This window comes from Papio anubis, chromosome 4, assembly GCF_008728515.1.
Source record: "Papio anubis isolate 15944 chromosome 4, Panubis1.0, whole genome shotgun sequence".
Taxonomy (NCBI): domain Eukaryota; kingdom Metazoa; phylum Chordata; class Mammalia; order Primates; family Cercopithecidae; genus Papio; species Papio anubis.
Window position 1 is genome coordinate 125,360,292 of NC_044979.1, and position 25,386 is coordinate 125,385,677.

General features: G+C 43.5%; 1 protein-coding gene across 4 annotated transcripts in view; it reads left to right on the forward strand.

Annotated features, from left to right (window-relative positions):
• The first annotated feature begins 4,367 nt into the window (after positions 1-4,367).
• Positions 4,368-25,386, forward strand: part of LANCL2 (LanC like 2) — a 63,813-nt gene continuing 42,794 nt past the window's right edge. Inside the window, exon 1 of one of the 4 annotated variants that reach the window (XM_003895962.5) lies at positions 4,368-5,331. In XM_003895962.5, the coding sequence (XP_003896011.1) occupies positions 5,128-5,331 (204 nt within the window). In that variant the 5' untranslated portion in view covers positions 4,368-5,127. Of the gene's footprint in view, positions 5,332-5,398; positions 5,583-17,951; positions 18,926-25,386 lie in introns of those variants that run through there. The other 3 variants (XM_031665430.1, XM_031665429.1, XM_017956694.3) reach the window with 3 other exon arrangements.

Genomic DNA, 25,386 nt, shown 5'->3' on the forward strand with positions numbered 1-25,386 from the left:
TGACATCCACTCACTTAAGAGGAAGTCTCACCCATTCTTAGAGGGCAGCCTTACCCATAGTCTCAACAATGTCAAAATGCCTCACACTAAGCCCGACATCCCATGAGAGATGGACACATGGCAGAGAGGGGGTGGTTTCCGTGCTATTATCTGTTTGGGACACTAGTGAAGGAGCTGGCCAGCACATTCTTTATAAAAGGAGAAGCTGCATCAAATGTAGTCCAGGCTGTGTCAAAAGAAGCCTATTTCTTTGCATGGAGAAGAAGTAAGAAAGTAATCATGTAGATAAAGGCAGAAGCAGCAACCTGAGACCTGAGATGGTACCTTATAGCACTTGCTAAGGAAAATACTTTTGTATGTTTTAGAGAAAAGATCTGACCTCTGCAGCTGCTCTTTGTGCCAGGTAAAGTGGATCCCAGTAACCTACGAATTTCAATGGCTCATTGCCTGCAAACCAGTCTCCTCCCAAATCTTAACAAGAGTCGTCCTGGTGTCTTATGTGTCTTATGTTCATGAACAAGTCTACTCCCTGAGTGCTGCCACTGTTCTTCAGGGTGCCATACTGTCTCTGTCATGCTGACAGGTATGATGGCCGCAGCGCCAGACCCCTCAGAGTCCCCATGTGGTCTGCTGTGTGGTGGTCTGCTGTGAGGTGAGGAAAATGCACCGTTATTGGCAGAGCAGTTCCTTCACTCAGCATGACTACCTTCTCTTTTCCTACCACCCTTCCACAGGTGGTACTGTGGACAGAGACCCTGTTTTCTATTCTTTCATGATCAGCCAGGTGCGGCCACAACGGGGACACAGGGGAGGCACAGAAATCAGTTGACTGTGCTTCCAGGTCCTAGAAAGGCAGTCACTGTGCACCATGAAGGGGCCACCCTGCAAAGGGAGGGGCTCCACCACGTGAGAGGGGAGCAGAGGGAGTGGGGACCTGTGAGACAGTGCTATCACTGGGGGTCAGGGTGGACACAAGCAAAAAGCAGGTGGGGCTTCATCGGTGTGTTGAGCGTCTCTAATATTACAGGAAAATTATTCAATGTCAACTGTTAAAGCACAGGGTCTTAATTTGTTTTCTGTTGCTTATAACATAATACCTGAAACTAGGTAATTTATAAAGAAAGGGAATTTATTTTTTAGAGTTTTGGAGTTGGAAAAGTCCAAGGTCAAGGGGCCACACCTGGCCAGGGCCTTCTTGCTGGTGGAGAGTCTCTGCAGAGTCTGGAGGCAGCACAGAGCACCCCATGGCAAGGGGCTGAGTGTGCCAGCTTAGGTCTCTCTTCTTCATATAGAGCTACAGTCCCACTCTGAGACAACCCACTAATCCATTCATCCATGAATGGATTACTGTCACACTGGGGATTAAGTCTCAACATGACTTTGAGAGAGGAAAAACATTCACACCTTTCATGGCACATGGCTGACTTTATTGAGGACCTTAATGGTATGGGGACTACCACGATGGGATTCTGCAGTGAGGGGAGAAAGATTGAGCTTAATTCCCAATACAAGTGGAAATGGATAGCCAAGAAGCACGGTGGGGGTGACTGGATGGAAAATTACTAAGAGGTAACATGAGGGGTAAGGTGGGTACTGACTAATCTTACCTAATAGGCTTCTTGCTGAACACAGGCCAGGATGATCCAACATCACCTAGGGGATGGTGAGGGATGGGGAACCTGGTCAAATAATGGGGGTGATCACATATTAGGGAGTGGTTCTTGCTAAAGTGACTTAGCAAGGCTCTTTGCTAAAGCTGGATTTTATAAGGAAGTGTGCAGATGGGCCTTGGAGGAGATTCAGGAGCCTGACTAGTATGGTAACGCAAAGAATCTCTGTCACTAGGTCACAGTGCGGGAGGGCAGGAAGGGGAACTGTGGCAGGGCCAGCTCACCACGCTCGGGCATCTGGCCACCTGGGCGGGGTGGGGGATGGGGGGCTCACTGCCTGTTTTCGGTTTTGAGGCTGCAGGGAAGCATGAAGTTTTGAAATACATAATACAGGCCCCACGTGGTTCTGACCCAGCGCGCCACGCAGTTCTCAGAACCATATATTCTAGCCCTGCAAGCACCTGAGGCTTGGTTCCCGGGCCAGGGGGTGGTACTTGACCAGAGGGGAGCCGGGGCTGTATGCGGGGCCCCAGGGCTCAGCGATGGCTGTACCCCACAGTGAGAGCCCTCGTGGCCCAGGTTTTCCATCACTTTCCTGTCTCTCACGTTTGGGGCGCTCCAGATGAAGCTATCCTGAGGGGTGGCGTTTCTCAGGGAGGCGCCCCCACCTCAGCTCCTCCTGTCTCAGGCCCCACTTGGTGGGGAGCGCCGCAGGCGGGGAGCTCAGGCTTGCCCCTGCGGGCAGTCACCGCTGCTCTGTTCCCCGAAACCCCCCTCCCCGCCCCCCAGTGACCTCCCGCCTCTGGGGTTCCTCTCCACCTTGCTGCCTGCTGTGGCTTTAGAAGGGAGCTCAAGCTCAGCGGCATTTGGGGCATCTACTTTAGGTACTGGGAAATGGAAGAGGATGACACTGCTTATTTTGACTCAGATTTTCAAGGATGAACACACCCTCCCCTGATAACCATTTCCGCACCCGCCGGCCACCCCGTAGGGCCTTGCCCCGCACCGCGCCCGGTGGCCTCCCTGGAGGGCCGTGACCCAGGCACTGCACCCGGCGGCTTCCCCAAGTGCTGCTCCGCCCAGTGCCCGCAGCCTGAACGGCGCCCCAGATCTCAGCGTAGTGCCACAATGCTGCCCTGTCCCACATCGTGTCCTTTGACTCTGTCTTCGAGAGAAACGTCGGTTGCCAGGGGTCCTCACAACTCCTTGGGTGTGCTTTGGGCCGGAATGTATGTCCTCTTGCCCTTCTCTTACACAGAAGAGTGGGAGGGTGTCCTAAGAATTTGACTTGTCCTAAGGAAAATAAAGTTGTAATTGCAAGGAACTGACCAAGGTCTCTGTACTACTGAAGAGCTCAAGAGTGGCCACGGGGGAAGACAGCCCTGGGTGCGAAAGGGCCGCAGAAGGGATCCCATGTGTTCTGCATTAAAAAGCCCCCAGGGGACAGGAGGCTGAAGAAAGGGAACCTGCCACTTCTCCATAAAATAGTGTCAGAGAGCTGTCCAGGAGAGCAGAGGATCTGCCGATCAGACAGCATTTAGGAAAATATACCGATTCCTTAAATTGGGTTTCGATTTTTCAGCTTTTGAAAATATTGGTCTTCTTTAGGACAGGTTTGTGTACTTGCCAACAGTTACCAGTTATCCACCAGCAGACTGCAGGAAGAAGAGACCATCTTCACTTCCCTTCTGGGTAGGGAGAGCTCAGAGTTCACTAGGCTTAACCTAACAAAGCCCGCAGTGGACGTTTCTGCTGTACCTGTTCAAGGCGTGATAGTTCCCCAGGCTTTGGGTAACATCTACTGTGGGTTATTTCGTCTAGTTGAATCCCTGTGGTGCGATAAGGATGGCTCCTAAGGCATGTCGGCATCAGTAGTTCCTGGAGTGGATTTTCCTACACCGTGTAGGTATGAAAATTTGATGGGAGAAAAGACCCCAGGAAAGGGGAAAGCAAGAAAGTGGAGCTAAGGGATGCTGCTATAACAGTCATCCTGTTGTATCCGTTCTGCTTCCCTGAACTTTGAAGATACTTATGCTGAATACCCCCTTTAAAATGATTTTCTTCTACACTGTACCTTCCCATGGTCACGTTCTTGGTGGGGTGTGTTTCACATGTCCAGCACCGTGGGGTTGGGGGGAACACTAGAAGAGGTAGTGGGAAGCCAGACTTTCCCACATCACTCCACTGAGGCCACCTAGGCAGGAGGGACCGAGCCCTCCCTGTGCTCGGCACTGTGTTTTTCTTCATCATGTCACTTTTTACATTACATTAACGTGTATCTCTGCTTGCTTCCAGAAAAGCACCTACATCAGCTATGCTGTAATCCTTGCTTTTCTCACCCAATAACTGGGAATCCCCAGAGTGCCAAAACTATCTTTTTAATCTCTTATTTCTTCATCACCTAGTACCATTTGGTGCTCAATGTTTACTGAGCGAAGAAAACGGAAATAAGACATTTTCCTCAAGGAGCAGAAATCATTACACGTATTTGGTTCTAAACAAACAATAAAAATAAAGAGAACCAATGAAGACTGAAGTAAACCACATCACGATTATACAAATGGAAAGATCTGGTTGTTTGTGTCCTTTTTATAATACATACTATGCTCTTTGCTAATTAACACTGGAGGACTCTTTCTGGTCGATAAAATACTTGGATAATTAAGTATGCTTTCATTTCATGTCCCGGTACCAAAGAAGTCCATTTATTCAAAACAAAGGGACTGAACATAAAACATAAAACATAAAAAGAAAAAAAAAAAAAAGGCCTGTGGCTCCTCCTCCCAGACACCCCCCTCCAACAGTGATGAATAGGAGGGACTGTCTCCCTCCCCCTCCCTCGGAGACTAGCCTTGCAGTGTTTTAAGCTGTTTTGAAATTCTGTTCTTTAGAGATTTTTTTTTTTCTTCTTAATATCAAAGAACTGCTGCTATTCCTTCGGGCTGGCGCAGCAGGGGCCGGTGAAATGCAGGCTGACGACCGCGCGCCAGGGGCTGTGCTCGCCCCGGTCGGCGACGCGCACACACCTTGAGTGACAGCGACTTCTTCTCTACAGGTTTTCCCCGCGAGAGCGTGGCCCTTGCGGGCGTTCGGTTTTCTCTGGAAATCGCCAAAACGGCTAGCCGGGCGCAGCGATCCCGACCCGGGGACTCCAGCCCCGGCTGTGCGCGTCGCCGCGGACGGGCTCTGCGGGCCACGGGGAAGGTGCAGGGAGGCGCGAGCAGGCTGTGAGCCGCCGGGCGCTCCCTCGAGCCCGCTCCTCCCCGCCGGGAGCAGGGCAGAGGCGCCGGGAGCAGGGCAGGGGCACTGCGCCCACCGCCTCCGCGGCCGCCTGATGTGCCAGCAGCCCGCGACGAGGCAGTCCCAGCGCAGAGGCCCCGCTCCTGCTGCCAGCGCGCGGCCTCCCTCCTCCTAGAGGACGCTCTCTGCGCGGGCCCCGTGAGGAGGCGGCGGCGGGGCGAGCCGCAGCGCCGAGGCAGGAGGTTTGTCCCCGCCCGCGCGCCGTACCGCGGCGGAGATGGGCGAGACCATGTCAAAGAGGCTGAAGCTCCACCTGGGAGGGGAGGCAGAAATGGAGGAACGGGCGTTCGCCAACCCCTTCCCGGACTACGAGACCGCCACCGGGGCGCTGCTCGCCGCCGGAGCGGCTGAAGAGACAGGCTGTGTTCGTCCCCCGGCCACCACGGATGAGCCCGGCCTCCCGTTTCATCAGGACGGGAAGGTGAGTCGGCGGCCTGGCCGCAGCGGCGCCGGAGGGGGAGCGCGGCGGTGGTAGCGTCCACCCTCCGCCAGGCGTGACGTCACAGGCGCGCGCCGCGCTTGGGAGGACCTCGGGCGGGAGGGCGCAGGATGGTAGCCGCTGGCAGCTGGCTCCGGGCCTTCGCGGTGAGCGGCGCGTAGGGTTCGTGGGCTTCAGCTGCGTGAAGCACGTTCCAGCAGTTCGGCCCTCCTGGCCCTGCGCGCCTTTGAAATGTGCGTACAGTGCGCTTTCCTTCTTGGTCCGAGCGGCGGTTCGCGGTGCGGGCTTGTGCACCGGTGAGGCCCGCGGACACTTGCCGCTGCTCGGCTTAGCGCTCTGCCGGCCACCTGCTCCTCACACCTGGCCTGGAGGCTGGCTTTCCTTGGCCATGTCTGGTCCCTGGGCTCCCGCTGACAAAGAAGCATTGTCCATGTAGATTTATTACTGTCTCTGTGCCCAGGAATGGGAAGTGGATGTAAGGGGAGGCCAAACTTCACTTTCTTAGGCTCGCGAGGTGGGCCACAGCGTTATATTGACATAAAACAGATTAACAGGAGAAAAACAAAATCTCTTGAACATGTTATACGTGAAAAAGACACAAAGAAGTGGCAAAACCCAAATACTTTCATGCTAGGCAGAACCAAGAGCGGCAGCTGTGGGAGGGTAAAGTGTGCGGAGAGGGTAACGGAAGATGGAACTGTTTGAACCACGTCTGGGTAGAAATCTCCGCTTTTTCCGGCCGCATTGCCGAGTGTTTCTTTGTCCCTGGCGTAGGGAGGCCATCTTTTACAGCTTTATCTCCTTTTAGGAAGAAAAGGGGGCAGTTTAGAACACTCTTCTGGTTTTTCAAGTGCCTTTAGCTTAAAATAATGCTTATGCCAGAGACATATTTTTGGGGTGGCATATCCTGTCAGCCTTCACGGGCTGTCTGAACAAAATCTAAGGTGGGAGGCAAAAAGTGGAAATAGAAGATTATCAGCACAACTGTTTTCATGCTTGGTAAAACCGTACCTTTACCAGGTTTTCTTTTTCCACTGAGGTACGTGTTCCAATGCCCACTTCACCTCCCTGGATCCCCATATTTACATATTTGTAAAGGGGACAAGTTGGCTAAAGCTAAGAAGGTAATTTTGAAAGAGCTATTGGTCTGAATATGGAATCTAAGGCAAGGTGACTTCTGTAAACCTCTCTCTTCTTGAATGTGGTTAAAAACTGGAAACAGGCCGGGCGCAGTGGCTCACACCGGTAGTCCCAGCACTTTGGAAGGTCGAAGCGGGCTGGTTGCTTGAGCCCGTCAGTTCGAGACCAGCCTGGCCAACATGGCGAAACCCCGTCCCTACAAAAAAAAAAAAAAAAAAAAAAACACAAAACTTAGCTGAGCATGGTGGTGGACGCCTGTTGTTCCAGCTACTCGGGTGGCCAAGGTATGAGAATCGCTTGAGCCTGGGAGGTCGAGGTTGCAGTGAGTCGAGATCTCGCCATTGCATTCCAGCCTGGGCGACAGAAGCTAGATGCAGTCTCAAAAACAAAAGCAAGCAAACCTGTGGGAACAAGTCCTAACTCATGGGGATGTGTCTGAATTAGATGAAGCATATAAATTGCCTAGCAGACTGCCTGATGTGATACCTTAAGTAGGGTCTCAAAAGTGTTAACCTCTTCCCACTGATGATTTAAGTTACACAGTTTACGATTCATATTCAATATTGGTTTTTCTCTAGATTTCTTCTATTTTTACATACAAATATGTGTTTCATTTGTGACTTAGTGTTTCATTTTTTAATAACAAAAATAAAGATCTGGCAAGCATTGAAGAAACTGCATCATTCATTCTTATTACCAGTTGCCATCTCAGTACTATCCTTGGAGTAAGTAGGTTACAGCAAATGTTTAGTGAAAGATGAATAAAATGAACTGTTGACATGAGAATAATAATAATGATAGAGACATGGGAATCAGGTGAGTTTCATTTGCAACTTCACAGGAGATAAACACTAATTGAACTCAAAGTTCTGAAATTGCGTATTTTTCTTTTTACCCTTTATATCTGGATAAATGTGATTTTTGACCTCAGCTATATACCTGATTTATGTTGAATAGAAAATTAGACTACGGGTAACTAATGGGGCTTGTGATATCTCTGCAATGAAATGTTAAGTTGGGGGTGGGGACCTATGCCAGTGGTTATGAGTATATGCTAAAGAAAGGACGAAATGGACATCATATTGTTGTTGAATGTGAAAATGAGAGGGATAGTGAAAGACTGCCTCTTGATAATTGGAAAGTCATCAGATAAAATGAATATGAGCCACTGTCCTCCCTATTAATATTTTTATGATTGACAGATTAAAATTTTGATTTTAAAAATAAGAATGCAATTTGAGGATGTCAAACTATGCCTTGTTTTTGTAGACATGAAATTTCAAGAAAATGAGAATATTATGGGTTGAATTGTGTCCCCCACCAGAAAAACAGGTATTGAAGGTTGAAGTCCTAACCCATTGGAACCTCAGAATGTGACATTTGGAAATAAGGTTATGGCAGATGTAATTGGTTAAAATGAGGTTATACTGGAATATGATGGGCCCTTAATCCAATGTGACTGATGTTCTTATACGAAGAGAGCCGGGTGTGATGGCTCATGCCTGTAATACCAGCACTTTGGGAGGTCGAGGTAGGAGGATCACTTGAGGACAGGAGTGCAAGACTAACCTGGGCAACATAGTGAGACTGTGTCTCTTTTTTTAAAAACAATTTTAGAAGAAAGAGACATAGGGAGAAAGAAGATGGCCATGTGATGATGGAGGCAGAGATTGAAATTGCCAGTCAACACCAGAAACTAGAAGAGGCAAGGAAGGATTCTCCTCTGTACGTTTGATGAGGAGCATGGCCCTGTTGATATGCTGATTTTGGAATTGTAGACTCCAGAACTATGAGAAAATAAATTTATGTGGTTTTAAGCCACCCAGTTTGTTGAACTTTGTGGTACCCCTAGGGTAACTTGTTAATATGTAAGTTAAGCATTGAATAATTTTCTCTCCATGATGTTACCCAGTAAGGATTACAAAAATCTACCAATACAATAACATTTTATTACTAAGTATTCTTTAAGTCATTTACTCTATCTCATTTTAGATTGGCTGCCTAGGTGTGTGGTGTGATCAGTCAATAAAATTAGCCTCTGATTCTAAAACCACTCAAGTCTGCTTCTCTGAGCCATATTTCCATACATTGGTATTTATAACATTTTTTACATTATTGAGCCAAATATTATGAAAAGCAGTGAACCAATATAGTAGCAGTTGTTTTCAATTATGGAAGGCCTCTGAAGCAGACACTCTTAGTTATTCATCTAATAGCCGTTTCCTCCTTTTTACTTGATTTTGTTGTGACTGTGGACTTAAGGGGAATTGAGCCCAGCTCCAGGAGCTGAATCATGATTAATCTCTGCCAGTGATTCTCAAAGTGTGATTCTTTGACCGGAGCAGCAGCAGCTTTATCCGATGTTCAAGTCCATCCAGGAGATGGATACCATGCAGAGTTTAATAGGAAAAGTTTAACATAAATAATTGTTATGAACTGTGAGACTGGAGTAATGCGAGATTGTCTCATGAGAAGGAAAGAAAACTCTGAAGAGCATAGGAATAGCAGACAGAAGGAGCAGCCCCACCCCTAGGGCTGAGAGGGCGCTCGAGTAAAGGCCCCTGTGATTAGCTGTGTTGCTATGTAATAATTATCCCAACACTTATCATCTGTATAAACACTTATGGTCCCATGTAGTGTCTGAGAGTCAGGAATCCGGCTGCAGGTTAGCTGGGTTCTGGCTCATGGTCTCTGGAGAAGCTGCACTCAAGCTTAGCCAGGGCTGCTGTCCTTTTAAGGCTTAACTGGGGCAGGAGAATCTGCGCCAAGCTCATTCACATGGTTGTTAGTCGGCCTTGCTAGGTGTTTTCTGGAGGCTTCAGTGTCTAACCACATGGGCCACTCCTTAGGGCTGCCTCATGACATGGTGGCTGGCTTCCCCGAGACTGAGTGATCGAAGAGAAAAGTGTGCAAGAGCACCCAAGATGGAAGCTGCAGTCATTCTATTTATTATGTAATCTCAGAAGTGACATACCATCACGCCTGCCATATTGTATCATATTAGAAGCAAGACAGGAAATCCAGCCCACGCTCAAGTGGAGGGATTATACAGGAGCGTAAATACCATGAACTGTAGAGTGCTCAGCCAGGGCTGAAATCTTGAACTCGTTAGAGAGGGCATGGCCATACCTCATTCGCTGGCAGAGAAATTGCTGTGATACTGCACCATTGCTAGAAGTGTAGCCTCCTGCAATGAGTGTTACAGTAAGTGACCATATATAAAGAATATCTTGGGGACACACGAGAAGAAGGAAGACATGTTAATTCTGCCCATTCGCATCAGGGAAGGCGTTTTACATTAAAATGATACTTGTATGGTCCTTGAAAGATTAAGTGGGGGTTTTCCAGGCTCAGGTAGGGAACTCCATGAGCAAGGACTTAAGGGATACCACATTATGAGAATATCGAGGAGTACAGCATGACTGGAGAAGTGGGAACGTGAATGGCACTGGGGGTAGTAAGGCTGAAGAGGGTGATTGGAGTTGATGCTGAAAGACTTGATGGATTAAAAGGATTCTTTTAAAATGAAATTTAAAATTATATATTTAAGTTATACCACATGATGTTATGTGATACATATAGTTAGTAAAATGGTTTCTGTAGAGAGGCAAATTAATATATTCCCAATGTCACATAATTACCCACTGTTTTTTGTTTCTGTGGTCAGAGCAGCTGAAGTCTATTCACTTAGCATGAATCCCACATCCAGTGCATTTTTATTACCTGTAGTCCTCATGTTGTACATTAGAACTCTAGACTTGTTTGTCCTACATATCTGCCATTTTGTATCCTTTGACTATATCCTCTCCTTCCTCCAACTCACTGCCTCCAGTAACCGCTGTTTTGTTCTCTATGTATAGTTTTGGGTGTTTGCAGGCTAGAATGTGGTGGCATGATTGTGGCTCCCTCCCGAGCTCGAGTTATCCTCCCACCACAGCTGCCTGAGTTGCTGGGACCACAGGTGGGTACCACCATGCCCAGCTAATTTTTGTATTTTTTGTAGAAACAGGGTTTTGCCATGTTGCCCAGGCTGGTCTCAAACTCCTGGGCTCAAGGAATTTTTCTCAGCTCATACGCTGCTGCTTCATTTTAAGAATTGTTTCTTTGCAGTGCAGAAGCTTTTACATTTGATATAGTAATATTTGTTTATTTCTACTTTTGTGCCATCAGCTTTTGGTGTGATACCAAAAAATTATTGCTATGGCCAGTGTCCAGGAGCTTTTCCCCGTGTTCTCTTCTAGGAGTTTTATAGTTTCTGGTCAATCCAAAGGACTTTACAACTTTTTCCACAGAAAAAAAATCAGGAAAACTTGTCTATAATTTTACACAATCTTGAGCTGTTGGAAATGCTTTAGTTTATGATTATTTAATTTTTGTTTTGAAACTTTAAAATTTGTTTAACGTCATAATATATAATGGAAGCATAAGGAAATCAGTACTACCCTAATACCCAGAGAAATGTAATTTTTTTCTCTTTATTCAAAATGAACTAAATTTGTGTGTGTGTGTGTGTGTGTATGTGTGTGTGTGTGAGGTGGAAGGTGGGGGAATATACTCTAAAACTTCTCAAAGTGAGATTTGTGGATCAAAATCATCAGCAGTTCCTCAAAGATTGTTAGAAATGCAGATCCCACTCCAGACCCAAGGAACCGCAGTCTGCATTTTAAGAAGATCCTCATGCCAGAGTACTCATACATTTGAGAAGCGTTGAGGAAAACTGTTCTACATATAGCTTTATTAAATTTTCTTTTAATATGAACTTAACCTCCAGCCAGTTTTCAATTCCTGATGTGGAAAGATATTGACATAGAAGGGTAATGGCAAGATTATGGAGAGGAGACTAAGAATATATTATACATGAATATTTTCCATCTTTTGGAAATAAATTGTATTATATAGCAGGTAAGAGCTTTAATAGTCTTGTGTTTGACTCCTACTTTTCTGCCATTTATGACTTGTAGACTTTGAGCAAGTTATTTAATCACACGCTGAACCTTGCTTTTCTTACCTCATCAACTTGATGTAAATGGTTAAATTGAAAGGCTAACTGAGGTTCTTTTTTTTTTTTTTGAGACGGAGTCTTGCTCTGTCACCCAGGCTGGAGTGCAGTGGCCGGATCTCAGCTCACTGCAAGCTCCGCCTCCCGGGTTCATGCCATTCTCCTGCCTCAGCCTCCCGAGTAGCTGGGACTACAGGCGCCTGCCACCTCGCCCGGCTAAGTTTTTGTATTTTTAGTAGAGACGAGGTTTCACTGTGTTAGCCAGGATGGTCTCGATCTCCTGACCTCGTGATCCGCCCGTCTCGGCCTCCCAAAGTGCTGGGATTACAGGCTTGAGCCACCGCGCCCGGCCTGAGGTTCTTAATATAACAGTTGTAATATAACGTATTTGCTAAAACTTTTAATAATGTAGATGTAATATAACCACCCCCTCCTCACTGGGTTGTTGTAATGGCTAATTAGGTTAATACATTTAAAACATTCAGAACGGTGCTGAGTACAGTTAATACCTAGGTACACATAGTTGCTGATACATAGGTGAGTAGTAAGAGTTCAGTTAGTGATAGCTATTAACATTATTATAGACGTACCTTATTTGTATTAGAGTATAAAATGTGATAATGAAAAATTTCTGTACATTTTATATTTTCAGTGGAATGCAGAAAAAAAATACATACCTGTTTTTGCTCCTTAAATAAATGTTTATTCTTGTCTCCTTTTCTTTCTAAGGAAAATATGGTTAGGTGTACAATATTCACATGGATATATCCTCAGACTGCCAACAGTTTCTGGATTTCTGAATTCCATACACATACATTCTTCACTCTCGCCATCTCTGAAAGGGGGTGGGAACTCCTGTTGATGGTGGTGAGATGATAAGGAATAACCAAACCATTTGGAAATGTGGAGATTGGGAATTCTACCCACAGTAGAACCTGCCAGCTCATACTGTGCACCCTTTGGGCCTCAGCAAGATTGAAAATTGTCATCTATCATAGCCTGGGTCTCCAGATTCATAAGTTTATGCTTGAAACTTCAAACAGAAACTCTGAACACTTAATTCATGATTACCAAGGGCTTACTGTAATACATTTCTATTTCTTTTTCCCCACTTTATTCCTTTCTGAGAACAGGAATTTTTTCTTGAGTGTACTTGAGTTATCATTTTTAAATTTTTTAAATATTTATTTATTTATTTGAGACATGTCTCAATACTTTGAGACAGGGTCTTATTCTGTTTCCCAGACTGGAGTGCAGTGGCACAATCATAGCTCACTGCAGCCTTGACCTCCCAGGTTCAAGAGATCCTCCTACCTCACCCTCCCAAGTAGCTGGGACTGTAGGTGTATTCCACCACACCCAGCTAATTTTTAAAATTGTTTTTGTAGAGATGGTGTCCTGCCATGTTGCCCAGGATAGTCCTGAACTCCTGGGCCCAAGCAATTCTCTCCTGCCTCAACTTCCCAAAGTGTTGGGATTACAGGTGTAAGCCATCACACCCAGGGAGTTATTTTTAAACATCCTCACTGCTTGATACTGAAATAGGAATGCAGTAGGTAGTAAATGTTTGTAGAATGAATAAATCTATTGAAATTTTAAAAATTTTTATTTTTTATGAGAATCATTTTTTGCATATTGATGATATAACTTTGTATTTTAAAAGCTATTCTGTATCTAGAATGTTACATCTTGGACTCCTGGATGACATTCCAGGCTACTGTAAGTCAAGAACTGTGTAATATGCTGTGGGAGTTCTGGGTGAGGAGTGTGCTCTGTAAGGGCAACTAGCAGTTGACTAAGGCCAGACTAGGTTTTGAGCAAATTTTGCGTGAACGGAATTGCATGTAACAAACTGAGTTTTTCAGAAAACGTTCCTGTCTTTTATAGATTTTAGTTAGTACCATGCAGCAATTGTTTAATCAAAATGAAACCTAACTTTTCACTGAGAGCTTTCCATAATTAAATATAATTTGACCACAAAGTCCCACTATCTCCATGGGTTCCTTGTCCCTTGAACTGTAATTATGTATGTTTTGAGCCCTTGTGTGCAGTTTATTAATATACTGTCACTTAGCAGTTTGTCCTTGGTTCTTTATTGCAATTGGAAACTTCCTTGTGGTTATGCCATATATCCCCTACAGAGCATAGACAGCAGATGAATTTTTATGATACACATCAAAATTGGATTGAGGTGTGTGTGCTTAGGATATGTAATCTAGAATATTTTTCTGTTATATTACTGAGTTTGAAATAAGAAAACAGAAGCAGACCAGATTATTTAAATCTATGACTCTTTTTAGCAGAATGAACTATTTTCAAACAACTCTGCAAAATAGCATTATCTTGATAGATTCAGTTTAGGTAAGGACCTGTTATTGAAAATACCACTATTAAAGGTAGATGTTTTCACTACCATCTAATTCTTTACTGTCGGAAGATACAGCTTCTCTACTCCTGCCTACTTTTCCCATGTAGTAATTAGCTTTGAGGTAGGGATTGGGGGACTTTTGTTTTATTCATTTTGTTTGCAAAATGGAGTGTTACAAAGCAAGCCCACACTCTTGCTAGGTATAACATCACATCATATCTTCATATACCTAACATTACAATGATCATTAGCCTAGGAGAGCTGAATTAGGAAATGCACTTCCCCCACCCATACCCCTCAGCAGAAAGGTTTATTAAAATCTTTCCTAAGAAAAGAATTACTTTATGGTATACAGTTTGCAAAGTTTGCACATCATCACATATGTAAAATGTGAGTCAAAAAACTATTTTTATCGTCTTTAAAATGTAGGCAAGTTATTTTCTCTTAGCTTCAGTTTCTGCATGCATACCATGATGATAATGTTGTTTTAGGATTATCAAGAGGATTAAATTAGGATTATCAAGAGGATTATCAAGAGGATTAAATTAGATTAAGTGTCTCAAATACCCCATTTATTAGGAGTGTAGTAATAATAAAACCATCTTTTTTTTTTTTTTTTTTTAAATTAAGCTCTCCTGGTGCATTTCAAGTATTACTCATGCCTAAATGTTCAATTTATGCATAACTATTCAAAATATACCTTTTTCTTTTTAGGAGTTAGTTATTATGTACATGTTGAACTCTTGTTTTTAGACTTTTCACTCTCCTCTGTTTGTAGTTAAGATCATAATTTTTTACAAGTTAATTGTCAATCTTTTTTAAGTTTTCTGTATTTTTATGTATGGCAGTTTTATTTCCTCAAACTAGCACTAAATTTATCATAAAAAATACAGAAGAACACAAGTATTTTAGAAAGAGAATGATTGCATATTCCATATTTTTCAGATGGAATGGCTTGTTTCTTCAGGAATGCCCATGGCTTTCTCCTAAATGCATTTTAAATGTCATCTCTGTCCCTCAGCACAGAATGCCCCCCACTTTTCACACAGCGAGCTCCTGTCTTTCTGTGACACACCTGTGAGAGGCTTCTTCCTCCAGGGTCTTTCTCAGAGTTGCCCAGGCAGACTCTGTTGCTTGGCCATTCCAAAGCCACTCAGAGGATTAGCTAAGAAAGTTGTATTCTTTTTCCATTGTTGCCATGAATACCACCAATTTTGCAGTTTAAATCAGCACCTATTTATTTATCATCTTTAAAATGAAGTCAGAGTCCAGGTACAGTCTGGCTCTACTGGCTCCTCTGCTTAGAATTTCATAGGGCCATAGTCAAGGTGTCTTCAAGGTTGCCTTCTCTCCTGGAGTTCCTGAGGGTGTATCTGCTTCCCGGCTCATTGAGGCTGTTGGCCAAATCCAATTCATTGTGGCTGCAGGAGTGTTCCCCACTTCCCTGCTGGCTGGCCTTTGCTCCTCGGTGCCGCCTGAGCCCTGCCCATGCTTTCCACATGGTCCTTCCAGCACCTGCAGATCAAGTCTCTCTCACACTTCACATCTCTCTGATTTCACCTTCTGCCCTATATTTCTGACTTCAGTAGGAGAAGGTTCTCTGCTTTTATGGGCTTGTGGGATTAGATGAGCGCTGCTTGGATAATCCAGCATCCTCTCCCTGTTCTGTGGTCTGTGACCTGTTTCAGGTTCCAGGACATCTTTGGGGGCCATCCTGCCTACCATAAAGGTTCCTAGTGCTTGTAGTCTGGAGTGGCTGCCTGGGTCCAAACTCCAGTCTGCCCCTTACTGTTGATATCACTTTTGGTAAGTTACTTTACCTCTCTCCTGTGCTTCATAGTTCTCATAGTTCTCATTTGTAAATGGGGTTAATAGTTGTAGCTTCACCATAGAGTTTTTATGATAGCAGTGAAGGGCAACAACAGTCTTAGACAGAGTCAATGCATTCCTTTCATGGAGCTCAGGATCCTCCAGACTCCACATGGACAGCCCTGCAAAGCAAGCTCCTCAGCTTTTAGCCCATTGAGGAGCAGCTTTCAGGGCCTTCTAGTCCACACAGTGCCCCACTGATGATACTCCCTAATCAAAGAACGGGTCTCTTGGGTCCACCGGGAAGCCCCCTAACAGACTCACAGTGATTGTCGATGCCTTTCCATCTTGTCTCCACCCTCCTGAATGCCCCAGCTACACACTTGCCTGCCTCTGTGAGCGGGCATCTGGTAACAATCCCAGTAAACTGAATGCCTTACACAAGGGTAAAGTAAGATTGTCTTCAGATATCAGTCTGTATACATTTATATATTTTCTTGAATATACTATATTGCATATTGCTAGTCAGGCATTTATTATATGGAATCATAATTATTTTTACATTTGGCTCATTAGGCGAGGGACATTTTGGGGACTACCCAATCTTATTCAGCTTTGTGTCCCAGTAACAGTGCCTGGTACATGAAAAGCATTAACTATTTGTTTTTCAAAAGAATAACTAATATTATACTCAAGATTTGCTAATCATCTACATTTTATTTCTTCCTTACCTATTTCAAAGGTATCTGAAAGTTAGAAAAATATATATAGTGCTGGGTATTTTATCATATATGAATTTGTTAATATGCCAATTATGTTTGCTCTGCTTTATGCCGAGATAAAGAAAATTTTATCCTTTATCTTCAGTAACGGTTGTTAGAGTGTTGATATTATCTAAAATATTTGTAAAATTGTAAAAATTTGTAAAATCTACCTTTTTTTTCATATGCAATATAAAATGTAGCTTATGAATATACTGATCTGAACCCTTACCTTCTCTAAAATCTAGAGTTGAGGCAGAGAGGTACAGAATATGTGAATATGTTCTAGCAAATGACAAATTAGGAAATAAATTATTCCCCTCAATTGTTCCTGTGATGTACATGGAAAAAACATCACGAATACAAAGAAAGTTAATTTCTTGAAACGTTTTTCAAGAATATAACTGGTATAATTTGTATGCTTCAGTATCACCCAGTGTCTGTCTGCCATCTGTTTATCTTTCCCTTCTTCTTTCTCTCTCCTTCCCCTATTCCCCCTTCCCCCTCCTCTTCTGTCTCTTCTTCCCACCCTACCCTCCCCAGGAAAAAAGCTTTTTTATTTGATTCTAAGATTTATTACCATGAAAACATGTGAGGAAGAGAAATAAATCTTGCCATAAATGTGCCTTGTGCATCATTTGGAATAATAGACGCAGTGACACCTCACAAGGCGTTTTACAACCAGTGATTAATATCTACTCCAATATATTTCTGCTTTGTAATACACTTGGGCATTCTTATTTGGGAAAATTGTCTACCCACCGTGTAGGAAAAGAACATTTTCTTCCCAATTGCAGTGTAATTGCTAAAAATCAATTTCAGAGTCAAGAGATAAAACCTCCAAAGTTCTTTAACTGCTCCTGCTGTTTCTGGGCTATGTGGCAGGTACATATTTCTATTCATATAGTATGAATGAGTGAAGGCTGTAAGTCCTGCATATCCAAAGGTAAAATGTAAACATAGAATCAAGCAAAAAATTTCACAATAAGCAGAGAATGCGCAGCCCAGGAACTTTAGAAGTAGACAGTCTAGTCAGAGTTTCAAGAGCTTTGTCTCTCATTGTCATGAGACCTCAAGTAAGCCTCGGTTTTCTTACCTAAAAAATGGAATGATGTGAAGATTATTTGAAATATGTAAAGCACTTAGTGCCAAGTACATAGTAAGTGCTCCATAATTGTTAGTTATCTTTATAATAACATTATTGCCAGGTGCAATGGCTCACTCCTGTAATCCTAGCACTTTGAGAGGCCAAGGTGGGTGGATCACTTGAGGCCAGGAGTTCAAGACCATCCTGCCCAACATGGGGAAACCCTGTCCCTACTGAAAATACAAAAATTAGCCGGATGTGGTGGCGCATGCCTATAATCCTAGCTACCAGGAGGCTGAGGCACAAGAATCACTTGAACCCAGGAGGTAGGAGGTTGCAGTGAGCTGAGATCGCACCACTGCACTCTAGCCTGGGTGACAGAGTGAAACTCAGCCTCAAAAAAAAAAAGGAAAAAAGAAGTGTGTGCGCATATGTATATATTCACACGTGTGTGTGTGTGTGTGTGTATAAATAAAATACCATTATTAAAAGAGACAAACCAGTTAAAATTTCTCCTGGTACAGTAATCTCCATCAAATGTGAATAGAATTAGAGCATAATAAATGTTTTTTGTACATGAGAATTTTGTTCCAGTATAAACAAATTAGAAGCCTCTTTTATGAGAAATAGGAAAAGGGGAACCAGAAAAAGTACCTTATGGCAAAGGGTAGAGAAATTAATGGTTTTTGCAATGAAATTTTGGCAAATATTAAAGGGAATTGGAGAAAGCAATCATAAGTCTTAAAAATATACTCCAGTAGCATTTATGAGGAGTGAAGGGTTAGTAGTATATGCTTTGGAATTAGGTTATCATGATAGAGCTAAGACTGCATATGAGTGTGCATTAGGCCTGGAAAACTCAACTTAGAGGTACTTTAATCAGCAGGCAGAAGGGGAGAAAAGTTAGGGAAGTTCTTTCTTTTTTATCATGAAAAATAAGAACCTCCCAGGACCTCCTAGAAGACTTTCATTTAGGTCTCATTGGTCAGAACTGTGTCATGTGGCCACCCTTGTGCATAACAGGGCCTGGAAAATCAAGCGTCTCTTCTGGGGCTGGATGCCCTGCTGTTCTGAATATAATCAGATTTCTGTTAACAGGCAGGAAGGGTATGGGGACTAGATATGGGCCAGGAACTATCTTATGGGTTCTGCTACCACAGGTATTAAAGAGGTATCCCCATTTATTCCTTCTTATGCAAATGATTCTGCATCTCTTTGATTACAGTAGAAACCAAAGGTCAAGACACAGGAGGTGTAAGTTACTAACCTGGAGTCAAAAAGTTTTTAAGAAGTTGGATGGAAAACCATACGATTACTCTTTTTGGTGCATTCATTAACAGAAGCAAAGTTAAATACATTTACAAAAACATCACCAAAACCATAGGGAATGGCAAATCCAGAAAGCATTGCTAGTAAGTAAAGATTGTTAAGTGCATGTGTTTGTCTAGTTAACTCATAATATCACCTTTAAGGTAGGTGACATATTGATACTGTGTTTTTTGGTGTGCCATCTTTATCGTTTTATTTAAGTGAGCATAATTATAAAGATTTTCATGAAGCTCTCCTTGGCCTTAGATTTCTAACTCAGCTTTCACTATAAGGGAAGGTATTTTACCACCATGGATGAGTAGAAATTATTGTAATTTACTTATTACTTTGAATAACATTTAATGAAAAGATACAATTTTGAAAGCTAATGCTATGTTTTAGTCACTTAATAGAATTTGTTGTCTTGCCTACCTATTTTAGTCTTTGGCAACTAATAAATATAATGTCAAAGGGGAAAGTCGTATTCAGTACCTATATTATAGCAAAAATATATACTTGTAAATATGCATGTTTAAATCCTCTTGGGCACAATTGGTTAGTCTCAAAATAGATTTTCCCATCTCTGAATGCTCAGCTATTACTTTCAGTGACTTAAAAATGTGGACACGGATGGGGGTTTTATGGTATATAATATGCAGCTGGAGTGTAACAAAAGAAAGTATGTATACTGGGTTGTTTTTTTTTTTAACTTAAAAAGTGTTTTAGGGGATTTATACTTTAATGATGGGCTAAGACCCTGCCGGAGGACACCCTGTATAAAACAAGTATAAGACTTGGATATAATATAAAAAGCAGCTGCCCAAAGGCACTGGAGAATAAGCAGACCACAGTGTAATTGCCTTTTTGTATTATGTCCAGGTTCTATAGAATATGTTACAGTGCATGATTGGAGGAGGAGGGAGGTTCTATAGAGTATGTTACAGTGCATAATTGGAGGAGTGAATTTCTTTTTTTGTTTTTTTTTTTGAGATGGTGTTTCACTCTTTTTTGCCCAGGCTGGAGTGCAGTGGCGCCATCTTGGCTCACTGCAACCTCTATCTTCCGGGTGCAAGTGATTCTTCTGCCTCAGCTTCCCGAGTAGCTGGGATTACAGGTGTGTGCCGCCATGCCCGGCTAATTTTGTATTTTTAGTAGAGATGGGGTTTCACCATGTTGGCCAGGCTGTTCCTGAACTCCTGACCTCAGGTGATCCACCCACCTCGGACTCCCATAGTGCTGAGATTACAGGCATGAGCCACCACGCCCTGGCGGAAGAGTGAATTTCTATAGGGTATGTTTTTGTTTTGTTTTGTTTTGTTTTGATTTTTGTTTTTTGTTTTTGAGACGGAGTCTCACTCTGTCGCCCAGGCTGGAGTGCAGTGGCTGGATCTCGGCTCACTGCAAGCTCCGCCTCCCGGGTTCACGCCATTCTCCTGCCTCAGCCTCCTGAGTAGCTGGGACTACAGGCGCCTGCCACCACGCCCGGCTAATTTTGTTTTTGTATTTTTAATAGAGATGGGGTTTCACTGTTAGCCAGGATGGTCTCGATCTCCTGACCTCGTGATCCGTCCGCCTCGGCCTCCCAAAGTGCTGGGATTACAGGTGTGAGCCACTATGCCTGACCTCTATAGGTTATATTATAGTGCATTCCCTGTGAAAGAAGTTTCTGTGTCTATGTCTTTTATCCTGGAGCTAAGTTTCATTTACGTGGTGCACTCAGTGGTGGCAGGGTGTGCCTGTGGGAAAAACACATTTTCAGGGAACCAGAAATCTAAGATGGGATAACTGGCTGATAAGATAATGGGGAAAGGGAATGAGCCAGAGGAGGGATCCCAAAATCTTGTCTGTGGATATATCCAATCAAATTCTGAACAACCCATGTCTGGAACAGACACAAAGAAGCTTAGCTAAAGACTAAAGATAAGAATTGAGAGGAGAGCTGCTGCCCCAGAAACATAATTTGCAATTCAATACAAGCAAGAAAACAGTGTACAAATTAATATTCCAGATGCAGGGCAAAGTTACCTGCTCTCTGTAGAACCAGGATCGTAGTGTAAGAGAGAAAAATTGTTTTTCCTCTTACCCCTCGGAGTTCTTAGCTGGGACAGACCCCTGTAATAAAAGACAAATTAAGAGGAGAAAAACAAATGAGTGTTTTAATGTGTGTATTTCATATGCACGTAGGACGTACCCAGGGAATGATGAATCTCACAGAGACGGCTTAGAAACCCAGCTTATATCTCATCTTCAGCAAAGAGCAGTGTGTTTTTAGAGCAGTGACAAGACAAAGGACAGGGACTTTTAGTGTCTAGGATGCAAATCATAGAACGGCAAACAAATGGGGTTTGTAATGTAGAATTCTGTGGTGCCTTCTTCAGGCTGATGCCTCCCAAAGATTTCTTCCCTGGTTGGGAGCGAAGGAGGGACACAGTTTTTAAGTCCTGCTTTTAGGCAGGTGGGAGAGGGGAGAGAGCTATTCTGTCGTCTACTTCTCAGTTGTCTTCAACTCAAATTCATCCTTATGTCAAAAATGCATGATTTTGAGGTGGCATATTCTGCTTTTCTACATAAAAGACACATTTTCAAAAGAAAAGAACATTAACTGGGTCCAATCCTGAAAAGAACCAGATAGTGAAACTAGTATGCAACGATTTTAAACTGACTACTGTAACTCTCCTCCATGAAATAAAACAAAATATGCTTTCAATTCATGAAGAATGAGGAAATCTCAGTAGGGAAGTAAAAACCATTAAAAAAGAGTCTCATGGGTATTTTAGAACTGATAAATACAGTGTATGACAGTTAAAAGTTACTGCATGGCCTTAGCAGGGGAATGAGAAGACTGTCAGTGCCCTGTGAGTTCTGCTTGCCCGCTGCCCACACAGAGCTGCCTTATCAAGACGGGAATCACAACACAAAGTGTAATTCACACAAAGCCAGCTGAACTGGTGACCGGAGTTTTTTACTCAAGCCAGTCTCCCTGAAAACCTGGACTGGGGTTTTTAAAGGATAATTTGGTGGGTGGGGGCAAGGGAGTGGGAGTGCTGATTGGTCGGATCCTAGATGAAATCTTAGGGGGTCACAGTGGGTTCTTCTTCTTGTCTTCTGTTCCTGGGTGGGATCACAGAACCGGTTGAGCCCGATTACCAGTCTGGATGGCACCAGCTGGTGCATCAGAATGCAGAATGCAGGGTCTGAAAATATATCTTGAGCACCATTCTTAGGTTTTACAGTAGTGATGTTATCCTGAGGAGCAATTGGGGAGGTTTGGAATCTTGTGGCCTCTGGTTCATGACTCCGACACCATAATTTCTAATCCACCACCCTGGAGGCAGAGGCTGCAGTGAGGCAGAGGCTGCAGTGAGCCAAGATGGTGCCACTGCATTCCAGCCTGGGCAAGAGAGAGAGACTGTGTTTAAAAAAAAAAAAAAAAAAAAAAAAAAAAAAGGAATGGAGAGGAGTTAAGCTTTACAGGAGGGCTTGTGAGCCAGCCAGTTATTGCAAGGTTGGGGCCAGCCCCTTTACTACTTTGCTTTATCCTTTGTCTCCGTCAGTCAGGGAGAGCCTTGACACCCTGGACCTACATGGTGTGAGATGAATTTTTCCCACCTTCTCAAGTCACCACTTACGGTGAGCTGTTTTCAACTGGAGCAGAGAGCCCCTTCAGCTCAAGACTTTCAGGGGCTGGAATTCCGTCCTGGGAGTCCTTTGGTCCTCAGGCCTCATTTCCAGTGGCTGAGCTTGTGACAGAGTGTTGTGGGAAGTCAGGGACCCCAAACAGAGGGACCAGCTGGAGCTGTGGCAGAAGAACATAAATTGTGAAGATTTCATGGATATTTATCAGTTCCCAAATAATACTCTAATAATTTCTTATGCCTGTCTTTACTGCAATCTCTGAACATAAACTATGAAGATTTCATGGACATTTGTCAGTTCCCAAATAATACTCTTATAATTTCTTATGCCTGTCTTTAATCTCTTAATCCTGTAATCTTTGTAAGCTGAGAATGTATGTCACCTCAGGATCACTGTTGTACAAATTGATTGTAAAATGTGTATTTGAACAATATGAAATCAGTGTACCTTGAAAAAGAACAGAATAATAGCGATTTTCAGGGAACAAGGGAAGACAACCATAAGGTCTGACTGCCTGCAGGGTCGGGCAGAATAGAGCCATATTTTTCCTCTTGCTGAGAGCCTATAAACGGACATACAAGTAGGGAAGATATCACTGAATTCTTTTCCTAGCAAGGAATATTAATAATTAAGACCTTTGTCTATAAACGGCCACTCTGGGAGTGTCTGTCGTATGTGGTTGAGATAAGGACTGAAATATATCCTGGTCTCCTGCAGTACCCTCAGGCTTATCAGGGTGGGGGAAAACCTCACCCTGGTGGATTTGAGGTCAGACCAGTACTCTGCTCTCAAACCCTGTTTTCTGTTAAGATATTTATCAAGATAATACATGCACAACTGAACATAGACCCTTCTCAGGAGTTTTTGATTTCGCCCTTTGCCTTGTGATCTTTATTTTGCCCTTTGCCTTATGATCTTTATTGGCCTCAGAAGCATGTGATCTTTGTTCTCCTTTTTTGCCCTTTGAAGCATGTGATCTTTGTTAACTACTCCCTGTTCGTCCACCCACTCCCCTTTTGAAGTCCTTAATAAAAACCTGCTGTTTTTGCCGCTCAGGTGGGCATCACGGTCCTACCAATATGTGACATCACCCCCAGAGGCCCAGCTGTAAAATTCCTCTCTTTGTACTCTTTCTCTTTATTTCTCAGACTGGCCAACACTTAGGGAAAATAGAACCTACATTGAAATATTGGGGGCGGGTTCCCCTGATAGCAGAGGGTACAAGTTGAGTGGGGCTTTTCCCATTTATCTCACTGGGAGCAGTTTGCCTTTGGGTGGCCTGGCCGTCTCCACTGGTAGCAGTCATTTGGAGGAGTATCCTTAGGGAAACCTGGCGGGGGCTGGGGGCTTTAAAACAGCCAACAGTTGAGCCTGCCTCTGCCTCTGCCTCTTGTTTCTGTTTTTCTTTGTCTTTCTTTTCTATTCTTTTCTTTCTCTCTTTCTTTTCTTTTCTTTTCTTTTTTTTTTTTTTTTTGCCCTGTCCTCCTTATTCTGCTTTTGCTTATAAAAGACTAAGGGCGGTGGCTCAAGCCTGTAATCCCAGCACTTTGGGAGGCCGAGATGGGCGGATCACAAGGTCAGGAGATCGAGACCATCCTGGTGAACCCGGTGAAACCCCGTCTCTACTAAAAAATACAAAAAAAAAAAAAAAAAAAACTAGCCGGGCGAGGTGGCGGGCGCCTGTAGTCCCAGCTACTCGGGAGGCTGAGGCAGGAGAATGGCGTGAACCAGGGAGGCGGAGCTTGCAGTGAGCTGAGATCCGGCCACTGCACTCCAGCCTGGGTGACAGAGCAAGACCCCGTCTCAAAAAAAAAAAAAAAAAAAGACTAAGGAAACAAATTTGATGTTTTTCTGCATAGGAGCCATGCTGTGTTACACAAGAAAGTTAGATGTTTGTTTTTGAGGATCTGGGGGTTGAATTCATTCCAGTTTTTAAAAAATACAGCCTAGAGGTGAGTCTGCAGGAACAGATGGGGTTTGTCCCACAGTGGGACTGGAAAAGGTGCCACTCAGGGCTGACTGAACCGCACTTTCTCTCAGGGCATCCTGCCAATGAAGAGGGTTCTGCTCATGTCCGCTGAGGGACTCTAAGACTATCAGGATAAATTAACGAAAACCTAACTGTGTGCTACACAAGAGATCGACTTATAATATCAAGACAAAGGTTGAAAGTGAATGGATGGCCAAGTAAGCAAGCAGTGGGCATCTGAAAACTTAGTGACTATGTGTAAAATGTCCCATAAAATAGCTCTTAGGTCGAGCAGGTAAAGAGGGTTTTGATACTTATGTTAATTAATTTTGTCCTGAATATAGCAAAAGGTTTTTGAATCAGGAATTTCTTCCTGTTTACCTGACCACAAATAACCAGTGGGCAGTTCCCAGGTCCCAGTTCTTATCTGTGGTACAATGCAGTGCAGGTAGGGTGTGATGACCTTCATTGGCAAAGCCAGTATTGTAGATAAGGAAAGAAGGAAAGTAAATTTTCTGTGCTTTTTATAAAAGGGGAAAAGGCAATTGTCTCCCCTTCCCTTTCTGAGAGTCTCATTAGCAGCATCTTTCTTTAATCTTTTCAGAATGTACATAAATATTTGTATGGAAAAGATGAGCCCATTGTCTTCAGTTTTACAAGTCAGAAATGTCTCCTGGTTCTGGGGCCTCATGCACTTTGAAATGTAAACATGCACATCCAGGGTTGAGGAAACCTCTCTGGGGTTCACACTCTGCACACCTTAGTTCCTAAGGTTTACTTTTAGTCCAGAATCCCAAATTTCAGTAGAATTTGCCCTCAAAGCCCTAATTGTGCAGAACCTAAAAGTATTTTCTTTGCAATCTCACAGAAGGACATTTCATTATGAAAATGAATCAGTTTGTCAGGAAGACATACTAGTCATTAATATGTCTATGCCTAATAACAGAACTCCAAAATATA